The sequence below is a fragment of the Lepidochelys kempii genome, chromosome 8, assembly GCF_965140265.1.
Source record: "Lepidochelys kempii isolate rLepKem1 chromosome 8, rLepKem1.hap2, whole genome shotgun sequence".
NCBI lineage: Eukaryota > Metazoa > Chordata > Testudines > Cheloniidae > Lepidochelys > Lepidochelys kempii.
The window spans coordinates 98542849-98559997 of NC_133263.1; the positions used below are offsets into that span (position 1 = coordinate 98542849).

General features: G+C 38.9%; 1 protein-coding gene across 2 annotated transcripts in view; it reads left to right on the plus strand.

Moving 5' to 3' along the window:
* Positions 1-17149, plus strand: part of FAF1 (Fas associated factor 1) — a 303693-nt gene that overhangs the window by 64360 nt on the left and 222184 nt on the right. For both annotated transcript variants that reach the window (XM_073357756.1, XM_073357758.1), the window contains exons 3-4: positions 9476-9522; positions 12996-13204. In XM_073357756.1, coding sequence (XP_073213857.1) covers positions 9476-9522; positions 12996-13204 — 256 coding nt within the window. The remainder of the gene's footprint in view (positions 1-9475; positions 9523-12995; positions 13205-17149) is intronic.

The window sequence follows — 17149 nt, forward strand, 5'->3', positions numbered from 1 at the left end:
AAGCATGTCCTCTGGAATGGTGGTTGAAGCATGAAGAGGCATATGAATGTGTAGCATATCTGGCATGTAAATACCTTGTAATGGTGGCTACAAAAGTGCCATGCGAACGCCTGTTTTCACTTTCAGGTGACATTGTAAGTAAGAAGTGGGCAGCATTATCTCCCGTAAATGTACACAAACTAGTTTCTCTTAGTGATTGGCAGAACAAAAAGTAGGACTGAGTGAACTTGTAGGCTCTAAAGTTTTACATTGTTTTGTCATGGAGTACAGTTATGTAACAAACAAAAAAAATCTACATTTGTAAATTGCACTTTCACGATAAAGATTGCACTACAGTACTTGTATGAGGTGAATTGAAAAATACTATTTCTTTTGTTTGTCACTTTTACAGTGCAAATATTTGTAATCAAAAGTAATATAAAGTGAGCACTGTACACTTTGTATTTTGTGTTTGTAATTAAAATCAATATATTTGAAAATGTAGAAAAACATCCAAAAATATTTTACAAATTTCAGTTGGTATTCTATTGTTTAACCGTGTGATTTAAACTATGATTAATCATGATTAATTTTTTGAGTTAATCGTGTTAGTTAACTGCCATTAATCAACAGCCCTAAATAAAATAAATCTTGAGACTTTGCATAGCTAAATGTTTGATAGAGCTTTTATCAATACTTAATGAGAAGTTACTATGGAAAAAATAAAGAAAAGCACACCATATGCATATTACTTACAGTTTTTAAATGCAACTTTCACAATTAAAATTTTTTCTTGATCTATTATATTTTATTTTGATTGGTTCTGTGGTAATTTGTTTATAAAGTGTTAACTCAAATCCTCCTTGTGCAGATATAAAAATTAAAGCAAACTTTAAGACCATGTGAAACTTTTTTTATGTATCATTGATTTACAAAATTTGTTGTATCAGTGCATGAACAACCTCCCTCCTGCCCCAACCCTCATTTTCTTCATATCTGTCTGAGATATGTATTCTTCTGTCTGATATTCTCTCATCTATCTGAGATTTCACAAGGCAGTTTGTATGCATTTTGCATAATCATTTTCCGTTTCCAAATGTTTTATTCTGTAACTGTCAGATACATTTAGTAGTATTGGATTATAAATGAAATGGGAATTAAGCAATAAAAACATGGTGAGTAGAATTCCGGAAGGTGTTGTTTTATTGCACAATCAGCTGCAGCACTGAAATGTAGAAGAAAAGGAAATTAAGATTGACCTTCTGTTCAATAGGCTAGAGAGCCAAAGAAAACAGGGCAATGCTTAGGAGTATATATTTCTCAAAACTGAATATTTTTGCTTTCACCCAAAATTCCTTTAAATTAAGGCAGAGTAGAAGAGCTACAGTATAGGTTCAGAGTTTTGGGTTTTTTTAATTAGATGCTTTTGATTTTTTTTATATTTTTCCACAGCTCTAATAAAAATGAGTCATTTTCTTGAAGAAAGATCCTACTAGAATTTAAAAAAAAGAAAAAAGAAAAAAAAAGGGTTAGACATTTATATGGATAATGAGAACATCCACAGTTACTTGTAACAGAATATTAACAAAATTATAAACTCTATTAACCCTCATGTGCATAAACCAGCCACTACACTATGGGAGTTAGGAAGAAAATTCCCCTGTGGGCAGGCTATTTCATCACATTTCCTTGCAACTTCATCTGAAGCATCTGGTACTGGCCACTATTAGAGATAGGATGCTGGACTACATGGACCACTGATTGGTTTATCTTAATTCATGATGGCCATATGCCTTCTCAAGGCAAATCCGTAATTCCTGGTACATTGGAGTGGGACCAGCATTTTTCTGTTGTACATGGGGTGTAGGTTTGAATGTAGAGAGTTGTATAGGGCTTCTATCCATGGCATGGCACCAGCCAAAACTTCATTGCTTACTGTGGGGAGGCAGGAGGACAACTGTATTTAAAGGCTTAGGAGAGAAGCTTCCTTATCCCAGGAATTCTCCTGTGCAAATGCCCTTAAATTTGGCTTTAGGCATGGACCTGGGTTTGGTTCTTAAGAAGGTAAGTTTAAGCCTTTGTCCTGATATCTAGAAATAATGCATCCTATTTATAGATTGGGAAATTTTCGGTCTTCCATTTGAAGTGTGTGTGGTGCAGTGGATGCCACTTGATAGGAATGAGATATATAAAATAAAACCTCTATTAGCTTTAAAACGATGTAAGCATGATCAGTGCAGCCAAATAGCTTTTAAATCTACAGTGGTTTCCATTAAATGTCATAAATTAACAGTTACCACATGGTGATATTGGAGATACCACAGTTGTTTTCTATGGTAAGTATAGGGAAAAACCGTGATCTCTCTCTAAGGTGCCACAAGTACTCCTTTCATTTTCACATAAGGAGACTAACAAATTTATTTGAGCATAAGCTTTCGTGAGCTACAGCTCACTTCATCAGATGCATTCAGTGGAAAATACCTTTTACATGAAGTTGATAGATTTCCACTCCATACGGCTAAATTCAGTGCCTTGCATAGTGACAGGTTTCAGAGTAGCAGCCGTGTTAGTCTGTATTCGCAAAAAGAAAAGGAGTACTTGTGGCACCTTAGAGTCTAACAAATGTATTTGAGCATAAGATGAATGCATCCGATGAAGTGAGCTGTAGCTCACGAAAGCTTATGCTCAAATAAATTTGTTAGTCTCTAAGGTGCCACAAGTACTCCTTTTCTTTTTGTGAATACAGACTAACACGGCTGCTACTCTGAAACTTCTCCTCATGTGGTATGTTATGTGGTAATTGTTAATAATTGAGTGTGTGTTGGTGACCAGTTGTAATTGTGTGTATTGATTCAAGCCGTCCGTTTTTATCTGTTGTGGTTTATAATAAACAGCTTTTTGTTTTCTTTTTTTTTTATGCTATTTTGTATTTGTAAGGGGACAGGCAGAATTTTTCAGAACTGTCTCAATCTGTTAAGGCAGTATTTTCCCAGGTTAAACCTCAAAATTGAACACTGTATGCTTTACAACAGTTCATAGGTATTTTGAATAATTGTAATATTTTTGTAGTGTTCCACTGTTTCAAACTAGACAGATATTTAGAAAGTTTGGGCAGCTTTTTGGCATTGTTGTTTCTCCCATGAAACAGCTCTGGCATGAGAGAGGCCAAATAAATATATCGTACATACTGTTTTTAAATAACTATTTTGTTGTTTCATAGCCCGAGAGTTCATAATCATAGCACTATCATTACTAAAAGAAAAGGAGTACTTGTGGCACCTTAGAGACTAACCAATTTATTTGAGCATGAGCTTTCGTGAGCTACAGCTCACTTCATCGGATGCATACCGTGGAAACTGCAGAAGACATTATATACACACAGAGACCAAGAAACAATACCTCCTCCCACCCCACTGTCCTGCTGGTAATAGCTTATCTAAAGTGATCATCAAGTTGGGCCATTTCCAGCACAAATCCAGGTTTTCTCACCCTCCGCCCCCCCCCCCCAACTTACTCTCCTGCTGGTAATAGCCCACCCAAAGTGACCACTCTCTTCACAATGTGTATGATAATTGAGGTGGGCCATTTCCAGCACAAATCCAGGTTCTCTCACCCTCCGCCCCCCAAAGATAAGCTATTACCAGCAGGAGAGTGAGTTTGTGTGTGTATGGGGGTGGAGGGGGGGGTGTGAGAGAACCTGGATTTGTGCTGGAAATGGCCCACCTCGATTATCATACACATTGTAAAGAGAGTGGTCACTTTGGATGGGCTATTACCAGCAGGAGAGTGAGTTTGTGTGTGTGTGTGGGGGGGGGCGGAGGGTGAGAAAACCTGGATTTGTGCTGGAAATGGCCCAACTTGATGATCACTTTAGATAAGCTATTACCAGCAGGACAGTGGGGTGGGAGGAGGTATTGTTTCATTGTCTCTGTGTGTATATAATGTCTGCTGCAATTTCCACGGTATGCATCCGATGAAGTGAGCTGTAGCTCACGAAAGCTCATGCTCAAATAAATTGGTTAGTCTCTAAGGTGCCACAAGTACTCCTTTTCTTTTTGCGAATACAGACTAACACGGCTGTTACTCTGAAAAGTATCATTACTGTGGATCTTGAAATTTGATAATGCAACTGTATAGTCTTATAGCTCACTTGTGGTTTATGATGCCATATGTTCTCCCCCTCTTCACCCCCTGTTTTGGGTGTTATGTATTGTCATTGCCTGTATTGCCAGATGCTCCTAATTATATCATATCAATTTCTGGGTGTTTTACTGATATTATTGATTTGCATATTTTGTTTCAAGATAATTAAATTTTGTTTATAATTTCCAAAGACCAATACGGTAGATGGTAGTTCTTTTTGGGTGAGTTACCTGTTTTGAATTTGTGGTGAAGACATAACTTGTTTTAATAAGCGAGTTAGCAGCTGAAATTTTAAATTGCATTTTGAATGAGAATATTAAATGGAAATGGATACAGCTTGTACATGGATATAGCAGTTAGATCAGTGGTTCTCAACCTTTTTACCATTGTGGGCCGCATATGCAGCTCTCTGTGCTATGTGGGCTCCATCAACACTATCTATATACAACCTGTATGTCACAGGAGTTGCAGTTATGTGCTGATTGGGTTGTAACGGGCCCGTGGGCTGCGGATTGAGAACCACTGAGTTAGATACTACTAAGGTTGTTGGCTTCATGAATTGACTGCTCTAAGTGTCTATGTTTCTGCTTAAGGTTGGTTAAACTTTAATGTAAAGATAACAATGAATGGATTTACTATACCTTTACTAAAATCGTTTCAAGGGAAGCAGATTTTGTTTAATTTTTTAAAATTATATATCCCCAGTCTTATTTGGATGGACACGTACGAATATTTTAGAGAGTCCTCTCAGTATATTAAATGTTTGCTTAACCATGAAGACTTAATTGTCTAATAGAGGAGACTAATTTTTTCAAAAAATTAGTTAGGAAAATCTTTCATTAATCAGTTGTGTGTATTTAGTTTTGTGTTAGTCATTCAGGCATTAGAGCATAGACTGTCCATGTGTCCTTTATCAGCATTTTCAAGGTTGAGACTCAGAAATGGTTGCCTATTCAAAACGCCAAGAGACACATGTGTACCCCTCTCCTAATCTCTTATATCTTTCCAGTTTCTATCTCTCTTAACAAACCATTGCCCAAACTCTTTATGCAGTTTTACTCTACATTGTAGTTATCGATTGCAGGCCACCTCACCAAGAAGTTATGTAGTATGGCCATTATTATCTCTCATTTCTGTGACCCTTCAATGTTGTCCAGTTCATATAGTTTGGGACATAAGAGCAGGCTTAGAAGGGTTGTTCGGTCTTTGACAAAATAGTTTGGAGCCCCCACCTCATCTAATAATTTTTGCTCTTGCACTTGAATTTGGGAAAGCTTGAGCTAGTTTCATCCTCTGAGATTTTTATAAAAACTAGGTTTTACCAGACAAACTGTGCAAGTGCTGAACTCTAAATATCTCAATTACTGTACTAGATTTTCATTCCCAATGCAACTTTTTTCTCAAGGTAAAGAGAATTCCAGGGTATCAGATTACCATTATCAGTAGTGACTGTTCCTATGAGAGAAGAACTGCACTTGCTGTGTTTTGATTCACCAAGATGCACAATGAAGAATATATCAGTTCTATTAAGTGACAATGGAGAAAATGTCTATTGCTGAAGAGCATTGTGAGACCTTTTACTGGTGGTTTATTAGATTAAGATGATCAGTAGCTGTAAACAGCTGCAACCCCTTCATGTACATGTGCAAGACATGTGGTTAACAAAGCATTTTATGGTTCTCAAAATACCACTACTTAAATGACGGCAAACTAGTTGACTCACTGTATTGTTCTTTGTATATTTTTTTTCAAAAATGCATGACAAATGTTAGGAGTATCATAGCTACTTAGCTGAATTCAGCAGCAAGGATTATGACTTGTTGATATTCTAAGGTAATTATAACACAATATATATTTAAAATTCAAAATTGTAGGTTTATTGGAATAAAACAAGTTAGCATTTAAATCTTAGTTCATAGTTTTTGTATGATTCATTAGCTAACTACAGTACTACATATAGCATCTCTTTAATACAGAAAAAGAGGTGGTAAGTATATGGCTAGCTGTGCTACCAGTTTGTAAAAGCCATCTTGATGGACAGTGGCTTCCCAGAGTCCAGTGAATTGAGTGCCACTGAATCCATAGGAGACTGAAAGTGAACTTCTGAATTCAGCCTGAAGGAGACAAATAAGGTGCAGAAGAAGCAGCTGGGTACGAAGACCTTCCAAGAGACACATTTTCCTCCTCCTCAACTAAGATCATTAGAATTGGAGAACTCTCCTATGCTGATCTACTGTAACTCTACTGTCTTAGAATGTGTCTGCTAAACTGAAGTGTAGACAAGATTCTGGCATTTTTACTACCGTATCTTCTGCCTCTACTCAGAGCACAGTCAAAAACAACTCAGTAGTAAAATGCTGGAGTGTTGTCTACATTTCAAAATCTGTCAATGCAGCAACTGTGAATGTCAAGTCTGAAAAATCCTTGCATTGAGATGGCCTGAAGGTGCACCCTTTTGTGGTGCAAAGCAGTCCTAAACCAGATACCTCCCCCGCACTGACCAGAAGACTGTTCATCTAGAATCTTGATCTAACGTATAGTGACTTCCAGATTGTCTGTTTCTGTAGAGTGTGGAGTCCAAACAGCATATTTTCTAGGGGTTGTTTATATGTGGGTCAACATCAAAAAAGCTAACTTGGTCAATCAGAGCGTGACTTTATAAAATTCTTGTCCAATGCCATGACTGCATATTTGTGAGCTAATAGTTTTGCTGGCAAGTGACATGCTCAGCAGCTTTTTAAAAAAAGAAATACCTTTGTCTTAAAGTACAGGGAGCCACTTCTGTAGCAATACTTTGTTTTGTAAAGTACTGATTGTGTTCATGAGAGAGTACATAATGTGAGGAGTTGCTTGGCACTCCTGCCTATTGTCTTAGTGTGTGTGTGTGTGTGTGTGTACAAGTTTACACAAATAGCCAAACACAGGAAGGGAACCAGGGACTCCTGCTTTCTAATTCTGGCCCTGGCTCTGATGCTGATTTCCACTCCGGCCCTTGACAACTCCTTATCCTCACTGTTTTAGTCTCCCATCTTAAAAATTAGGATAGTACCTATGTCACTGGTATGTTTGGAGGACTAATTTAGACTTTGACAAGTGCTTTGAAATGCTACCGAAATGCAAAGTATTGTTTAATACATAACCCTCCAACCCCTGCATCATCTCATGCTAAGAAATGAGGGCTTGCCCAACATTCAGGAAAATGGGCCTTCTTTGTTAGACAGGACCCATAGTTACATATGGTGGCAGACTATATCTAAAGGACCATTACACTACAGTTACAACCATGTTGGGAATCCAGTTCCAACACAGGTGTCCCCTTTTTAATTACTGCAAAAGCTTTGGTCAAGTATAAGGTCCCATGCTCATTTTTATCAACTTGTAACATACCTAGAAAAAGTAAGACTATATTCAGATGTGCCCAAAATCCACTTACTGCAATACCAATCTTTTCTAAGTATTATTTTCCTACATATACTAGGTTTTGGGAACATAGTAGAGAACGTGTCTCCACTACTGTAGAGTGGAATCATGTTGTAGTCATGTCAGAAGACCATTATAATTCAACCAGGTAGTGTAGTGTAATAGGCTTTAGTTACTCTCCTTGTTTAAACATGCTACCATTCCATCTGGTATAGAATTTTTTGGACTGTTACAGGGAATATCCCCACAACACATACGTCAGAATCTTTGACAACAAATGGTAATATAATAACGAATAATACTGCACCCAGATATCATGGTGATGGATACCTTAAACGCTTTGTTACTGCATAATTTATAATCTTAAAAGTGATTTACAAAAATTCAGCCGAAGAGGTTAGAAGTAAGTAAGGACTGTAGGAGTAAGTATTATCACTTCTGTTTTCCAGATGGGAAAATTGAAGGAAAGAGGTTAAGGGCCAGATTTTGAAAGGGGCCCATTTGTTAAGTGCTGTCCTTTAGGTATCTGGGGCCTGATTTCCCCCCCCCCCCCCCCAGGTGCTGAACATCCATCCACCTCTATCATTTATTGATTCATTTGCAGTTGTGGATCTTCAATAATTCTGAAGATTATGCTCACAGTGTCTAAATTTGGGAATCCAAATTAGTGGCTAGTTTGAAAATTTGGCTGTGTCTTACCCCAGGTTGTAAAGAGAGTCAGTATCAGAACTGGGAGTAGAATTTGGTACAGTAGAACCTCGGAGTTATAAACTGACCAGTCAATCACACATCTTATTTGGAACTGGAAGTACGCAATCCAGCAGCAGCAGAGACAAAACAAAACAAAAAGGCAAATACAGTACAGTGCTGTGTTAAACATAAACTACTAAAAAAAAAAGGGAGAGCAGCATTTTTCTTCTTCATAGTCAAGTTTCAAAGCTGTACCAAGTCAGTGTTCAGTTGTAAACTTTTGAAAGAACAACCATAACAATTTGTTCAGAGTGACGAACAGTTCAGAGTTACGCACAATCTCTGTTCCTGAAGTGTTCATAACTCTAAGGTTTTATTGTAACTCTTAGCTCTCAGTTCTGTACTGTCACCCCTTTTGATCACATTTGTTCTCTAGATCGTGTTCTCTGTCTTAATGTTGTTTTGCAAACATTCCCTGAACTAGAGTCCTAGAAGAAGCATTCTTGCTGTTAGAAACTAAATTTTCTGAGGGTGGGTTTTGTTTTTTTTACATGACTACCAATGTTGAAAAATGTTCATTGCAATAAACACATGATCAGTGAAACTGAGCTAACCTAGTTGGAATAGTATGCAATAAATTAACTTTTGGAACAGGTCTAGAAGCTGAAACTGAATTCAAACTAAAATCATGGTACCTACCCATAAAATTCATATAGCAAATTAAGAACCTGTACAAAAATATTAGAGGAAAATTACTTTCTAAATAAAGATTTGATATGTTGTGTCAGCCTTGTGTTAAAATTACTGAAATATGTGAATGGGATAAACAAACATCTTGCATTCAGATCTCTGTTGGCTTTGAAACTGTAATTCAAACATGTCTGTAATCAACCAAATCTAACCACCCTGACATTTTGAATCGTTAAATTTAGAAAGTTTTAGTTTTATTTTGGCCTGTTATAAAGATACCTATACCGTTTGGATCCAAAGTCTTGTTTCAGGCCTGCCTCCTTTGAAATAGGGGTTATGACAAGAATGTACTCTAGTGGCACTGTCAGGTGCTTCTGTATGAACTGAATGTAGAATATTCGATGTGCTTAGGGAGTATTGGGGATTTTGTTTAAGCAAATTTGAGTAATTTTTGTATAAGCACATTTGAATTGCTTTGCAGAAATATCTCAAGTTTTTCTGATCTTACTGCTGCCTTGCTTGTTTGACTTACTGTATATCTTTTTGTTTACAGGCAGCTATAAATGGTGTAATACCACAAGAAAACGGCATTCTACAAAGGTAAGTAAAGAAGCTTGGAGCAATAATGTGTAGAAAGAGGTACTGTGTAATAGTAGTCATGGGAGAGGTTTACTTCCTCTTCCCCTACCTCTTCTTTCTTCATCTCCAACTCTATCCCTTAGGAGGAAGATGTAATACTGTAAGTGTCATTTTGAAATAGTTAGACTCCCAAGAGTCATGAGTTCAGCTCTTGGGAGGGCTGACTGAACCCCTCAACTTTCCAAGACTGACTAAGGATCTGATCCAACCCTCATCAACATTGGTGAATTCTTTCCACTGGCTTCAGTAGGTATAGGATCAGTCCCTTTTGGATATACAGTTGACTAAATCTGAGTCTGTCAGATAATTCCCTAAAAGTGAGGTTCCATCTCTTCTGCATGGACCAAAAAAATTCCAAAGCACTTTTTCTAACAGCTGGGAATTGCCCCCATGTCCTTGGCTAATTTTTTTTCCTTTTTCTCTTTTGATGCATGCACACACATGCATGAAAGGTGGTGATAATTTTTCTCTCTCTTAAAGTTACTGGTGCCCTTTCAGTGGGTTGCAGGTAAAGGATACTGTGTCAAAGAAAGTAGATTACCCACTTCAAAAAGTTGATGCACTTGTTTTCTTTCAAAGTTTTGAATTCAGTTTTGGCTTGTGTGCTCATGCCTGGGATTCTGAGTCACTGAAGCATGATCTGCTAAGTGCTGATGAGGCAATCGGAAACAGCAGAACAGGAATTCAGCTGTTTGGGAGAGCCAGTAGAATGTTGTGATACAAAGCTTTCAGGACAAATACTCAATATGATGTTTTAAAATGTTCTTAACTTATGGTAGATGCTACCTATAATGTAAGTAAATCAATATTTTGGCAGCTATGCTGTATTTAATTATTAGTCTTAAGTTATTTAATGTACGTTTTATTAGTGTAGGGCCCAGAAACCCCCGAACATATGCGTACAAAGCATTTTAAATCTAAATACTCACCAGACTGATTAGCAGTACTTTTTTTCTTTTGGTTCAGCAATAAGTGAAGGCTTTGATAAAAGTCAATTCTGATGCTTAACACTATGTTTCTTCAGCCTTTCTTTCTGTCTAAAAAATCTAAGCAGTTGAATGTGTGTCAAGCTGTTTTGGGTTTCCCCCCGATGATGTAAGGTGGAATTTCATAGGCCTAAGGGTGTTAGGCATCCAATTTCCATTGGTTTTCAAAGGAAGCTGGACACCTGACTCCCTTATGCTCTTTTGAAAATCTCAGCCATGATCTCATAAATCAAAGGTATTGCTGAATTGAATCATTATGTGAGTGTCCAACTGCTGGTAGCTAAGTGTGTTTATGGGCTGTGTGTTTTTTTTTTTTAATGCAATTAATGTTATTTAATAGGGGTGAACTGGATGCAAGTAATATTTTCAGACAACAAATATCCTCTCGGTCACTAAATGTAACACAGTTGTGATTTAAAGAAGTATGTCCTGAGATTGCTATTTAGGATTACTAACAAAATTGTCACAGAAACTATTGTATCACTTTTTAATTTTAACATTCAGTATTTCGTCCCCCTTTTTAAAAAGAAACAACTGGATCAATAGATGGTCATTGTTTAACTCTGCATAACAAATTCCTAGTGGTACTTAGTATTATAATTAAAAGCTGCACAAACCAAAACAGATTCCTTGTGTACTTTAGAACTCTGAAATCTCTGTAGGTTTCACATAGCTGAGAATTCCTCTTTATGTGTCTGCTGATTAGAGAAAAGGAAAAGAGACCTTTGTACTACCAGAAAAGCATAACACTTAATTTTTTCTTTTCAGAACGTGGGAGGTAAAATGATAGGAATTGCACCAGCAGACAGTTGGGAATGTAGACAGTGTTTGTTAATCATATAGCATGTGTGTGTAACAACTGGCTGTGCTCACTGAGTTCATGTCCTCACTAAGGGCCAGGGGGGGGAGGAGGGAAGTTTAACAGGTCTTTTTTTATAAGGCTTTTGCATCAAGATGCTTCTTGACTTTCTTTTTTTAAGAAAGTGGAATATGGCTTTCTAAATAAGCTCCCTTTAACAAAAAAAAAAAAAGGGGGGGGGGAGGGGGGAAATTGGCATGATCCCAAATTTCAGCAGCCCTATTTAAAAAATTAAAGTATTATTCATTCAGATTCCATTCTTGAAGCACACTCTGTTAGCATGCACCTACCATCAGGACATCTGGAGCTGCCTAATAAGGATAGTTTCCCATACAGATTTCACTGTATGTCTGTAGTCACTGTCTTCCACTTGAGGACATCTGCAAAGCAGAACTCCAGCCATACTCTACAAACATTATTTCCTGGATTCCTTTGGTGGAATGACAGATTTCAGAGTGACAGCCGTGTTAGTCTGTATTCGCAAAAAGAAAAGGAGTACTAGTGGCACCTTAGAGACTAACCAATTTATTTGAGCATAAGCTTTCGTGAGCTGCAGCTCACTTCTTCGGATGTAGCTGTAGCTCACGAAAGCTTATGCTCAAATAAATTGGTTAGTCTCTAAGGTGCCACAAGTCCTCCTTCTTTCTTTGGTGGAATGTTCATTTTAGTAGGTAAAATGCTAATTTTGTCAAAGTGGTTCCACATTCTCTTTGGCCTGAATGTTGTTTCTTAATATGCCTTGTAAGCAGGGTGACAAAACTAATCTCCAGCACCATGCTCTTTGGAGAGAGGCTAAATGAAGAGCCTGTAGCTTAAGTTCTCCAAATTAACCTGTGCAAAGCTACATTCGCTTCTCATTTTACTATCCTGTGGCCCATATAGAAGTGCACAGGAGTAGTGTGGAGGGAGATGAGGCTCAAGGAGAAGCTGGAATTCAACATTCTGTAATTAACATCTATTTCTAGATTTTACTCCTCAACTAATACACAGATGTCTCTTTTTGCTTCAGGCAGTTAAGGGAGATTATAATTATTTATTTTCCTCTTTAACCTGTCCGATTAATTTGAAAATAGGTTTGTCTCTCTAAGATTATGGGATACATCTCTGCTGCACTTTCTCCCAGACACTCTTGGGATGACACTAGCCTGATGATGTGGTGGTAGAATGGTGGCTGCTGTGTAGAACTTTAAGTGTCGGATATCCTTGGGATTCTGGTATGGATATGTAGTACTTCCATGGGGTTGCAATATTGTGTACCTTACTCTACAAGTCATTCTGTGATTTGTAATACATATATTAAACTTGAGGCCCAAAAGATTGTTTAAAAGCTGGTCCTGCAGTATTTTAACAATCTCTGTTGAGCTTTTCAGTTGCTAATATTTAAGAAAAATGTTGTAGATACAGGCTGTTTTACTAACAATACAAGAAATGATTGTATGTCAGATACATGATACAATGTAGCTGTCACAAGTATAAGTTGTGGATGACAGTAAGGGAATATACTGCTCATCTCGCTTGGCTCCCGTTTCTTCAAATAGTTCAGTTCTCATTCTGTTCTATTTAAATTCTCTAAACTATATATCTTTCAGTGAATATGGTGGAGAGACTTTGCAAGGACCAGCCTATGGTCCCACGAGTCATCCTACAGCATCTTCGTCAACTCCTTCCTCATCCTCAGCGTTTCGACATGTAGTGCCATCCCGACAAATAGTGGAAAGACAACCGCGGATGCTTGACTTCAGGGTTGAATACAGAGACAGAAATGTGGATGTAGTACTTGAAGACAGCTGCACAGTTGGTAAGGTTTATTTAGAATAAAAATACATGTTGTGGTACAATGATAAAAAGAAAAATGATGAAAAGTAACAACTGCAAATACTGACCATTCACAAACCTCTGTGTAGCCTTAGATAAAATGGCACCATTGTATTTTGATGATTAATCTGCAAAACTATTGTTTTGAAGTCAAATTGTTTAGAATTGCTTCTGAAACCAGATTTGAGACTAATGGTTCATTGTAGTGTTAAGGGACGGCCCACAGTAGGGAGTGGTGCAGATGTGAACTGCCAACCATTGTGCCCCAGTGAGCATGTGATCTCTGTCACTTTTTGGATGCATAGCTCCTTCTCTCTTCAGATCAGTCCCTCGTGGGCAGGCTCCCTCTGAATCTGTGCAAGGCTGGGCATGGTTGCACCCTTCTTCTTTGCAAATAAAGATTTTAATTGTCTTTTGTGGGGGTGCGAGGAATTCAGACTATTTGAGAATATAATTTACTTACCCATCTTCAAAAATGCATAATTTTGTTGCTAGTTACACTTCTTCCTTAAGACTCCTCCTTTTTGTAAAAGTATTTGTAAAATTGTTTTTACATAACCTAAGAATGATACATCAATACCTCTAGCATATTGCAACATATGTTCATGTTGCAAGGGTCATATACTCTGACATTCTCTGTAAAATTGTGATTACAAGAATTCCTTTTAGCTGATGTAGAAGCAAATCCCTTAATTCATTTACCCGAGATACTTTTTAAAAATCAAAACTAGGAATAAAGTGAAGAGATGCTGAATAAAATACTACATTGCAGTCAGTATAGTAGTAAAATTGCTCCCATATAATTTTAAAGTGAAACAGTTGTTTGTATGTATAGTGTTTTATACAGTATCAAAGGGTGACACCTAGTGGTGATTATTTTGGTCTATGGAGACCTTGTGTTTTTGTGCAGTCACTTACATCTTTACAATGTAAGTATAAAAATATTACCAAATCAGAATTCTGCACTCACACCTATAATACCATTTTACACCCACTTGGCACAGGTATAAATGACTGACTAAGGCTCAAGGCAGTGGAGAATCTGATCATTGTAAGAACCTAGAATGTATTATTCACATACATAACTTTGTCAAGATAGTCTTACTGAAAAGTTACAAGCTAAATTCAATAGCAGTATTAAATCAATTAGTATAAAAGATTGTTTAGCAATGCTTAGGTAGAAACAAAACGGAAATTTTTTTAGCATTCAGCCGGATTCCAACTGGAATACAGGTGGGAAAATAGATGTGTTCTTAAACATATAGCTGTTTGGGTTTTTTTTCCCCTCGTATAGGCTGCTTTCTTAGTCGAGACCCAGATACTATCTCTTGTAGTAAGCTACAACACCGCAAGCATAACTCCAGAGCAGTATTGACTCAGGTTGACTATGGAATATTTTGGGGAATACATCTTGAAAATGAAAACTTTGCTTAAAAAGACCTGAATAGTTCCTAAAACTGTTCGAACCAGTTGAAATTGAATCCCATAATATATTAACTACATCCCATTTTCAGAAAGATTTTGCACAAACCAATTTATAAGAAAGGAATAGTGCGTACTGTTGTGAAATAGCTGCCTGCCATCCATGTGCATATAGCTTATAATGGTGCACCGAGGAATGTGATGTTCAAAGTAAATCCCACATTTTCTACCTGGGTCTGTATACATTAAAACTTTTTAAAATGTGTGTTAGTTCAAAAGGTACAGTTTATATTGGCTTAGTATTATTGTAAAAAAGGAACAGTGGACTTGATTCTTGACTGTGCATAGTGCTGTGCATAGGAAAGAAATGAGGGCTTTAAACTACCTTTATGCTCCTTTTATATATGTGCTGTCCAGGGCTTGGCAGGCCCTTGTTGTACTTTAGAGGAAATTCACAGCTGCTCTGATTTTGAGTCCTGGCTGCGGTGGCCTCCTGGCAGCCCAGGATAGCTAGAATGCACTATACTCTGGCTGCACCACCTCTCCAACTCCCTACTCTTTGCACATCCCATACTTCTGGAGTAGTACAGGGTGATTGTGACAACTCCATGCTGCCTAGGCTACCCTCTTACATGGGCTGTTTACCTCTCCTTTATGCTCCCAGAGTGAATTAAATTGAGGACAGGGTGAAATCAGCTCCATTTTCTTCCTTTAGTATATTACTGTTGAGAAACATATGTTCTTTGAGTAGCGTCCCTATGGTTACTCCACTGTAGGCGTGTCTGTGTCCCAGCGCTACTGGTTGGAGAACATTGGTAGCAGTCTGTCCAACCCGTGCATGCGCTGCTCCTCACCTGCCACGAGGTTAGCCACCGTTAGCAGGTGAACCTCGTCAGTTCCTTCTCAATCACCCCGGCTAGAGAAGGAGCTAGAGCTGTCCATTCGTGGATCGTTACCTCCCTTTAGATTTACTAAATTTAGCTTCCCTTGAAGCTTTTTTCTTTGTTACTACTTTTACATTTTATTTGGCCATACCTTAAAACAAAAACCGACGACGAAGAAGTTTGCCTCCCGCCAACCCTGGTAACATCGAGGAACCCCCTCCCCCCACTGCACCCCCTGCCCGGAATAGCCCAGAGCGCCTCCCCTCTCGGCCAGAGGAGCCCTGAAACAGCCAAAGTCCTGACCCCTCCCAGCCCCCCACCCAGAGGAGCCCCAGGCTGGTCGATGCCCCAAACCTCTCCTCCTCCCCACCCGGACGACTCCTGGGCCAGCTGCAGCTGTACCTCCCCTCCCCAGACCCCAAGCCGCCCAGGGAAAAGTGTCTCTCAGGTCTGGAAGACACTTTTGCTATGCCCCATGCAGGTTCTGGGGTGGCTGAGTAGGCGGTATTTTTCTACTCAGCTTCCTGGGTCCAGAGAGATTACTGATGAACTCAGGAAGCTGAATAGCACATGCCTCCTCCTCAGCTGCCCCAGAACCTACATGGGGCATAAGAAATCAAAAACTTCACCCCCAAACCCCACAACTGGGAGTCCGGCAGCTGCAGCAGCACCAGGGGAGGCTGGCGTATTATACGCACTGCCCATGACAATCACAAATGGGAGATAGAGTCGGTGGTACTCCCCATATTCAGACAATGAGGGACACCAGTAATAGAGCTGTTTGCTGCTTACCACAACAAGAAATGTCCACGGTATTGCTCCAGAGCGGGGATCAGATGACACTCCATGGGAGATGCTTTCCTCCTCCCATGGGACAAGGGACTTCTTTACGTCTTTCCCACATTCCCTCTATTAATTAAATACTGTTGAAAGTGACAAGAGAAAAAGCCTGTTCCCATATGGTCCAGGCAGATGTGGTACCCTTACTGTCACAGGTGGCATTATGTCCACTGATGACTCTCCGTCACACCTCACCTCCTGTCACACAACGAGAGATGCACTCTCCATCCCAACTTACAGAGTTTGCGATGCAAAGCATGGCTCCTTCATGCTCCTAGCACACAGAGACCTCTTGCTCTGAGGAGGTACAGAAAGTGCTATTACACAATCGAGAAGGAAGTACTCATCAGACCTGTCTGCAAAAATGGAAGAGATACCAAATCTGGTGCCAGCCTAAAGATGTCACCCCTAATACAGCCACCCTACCGGTAGTCCTGGACTACCTATTGGCTCTCAAGAAATTGGATCTCTCTGTTAGTGCGCTAGAGGTTCATTTAGCAGCAGTTGCAAGCTTCCATCAACAGGTAGAAGGTTACTCAGTCTTTTCCCATCTGACTACAAAGAGGTTTCTCACAGGCATAACGAACCTCTTTCCACCACCCAGATTTCCCACTCCTCAATGGGATCTCAACCAACTGCTAAAAGGGTTGACTAGACTGCAATTTGAACCTATGGCCACTTGTTCATTAACTTGCCTTTCCATGAAGATGGTGTTCCTGATTGCCATTACCTCTGCAAGAAGGGTAGGAGAAATAGCGGCTCTGGCTCCTCCCCCTTTCACT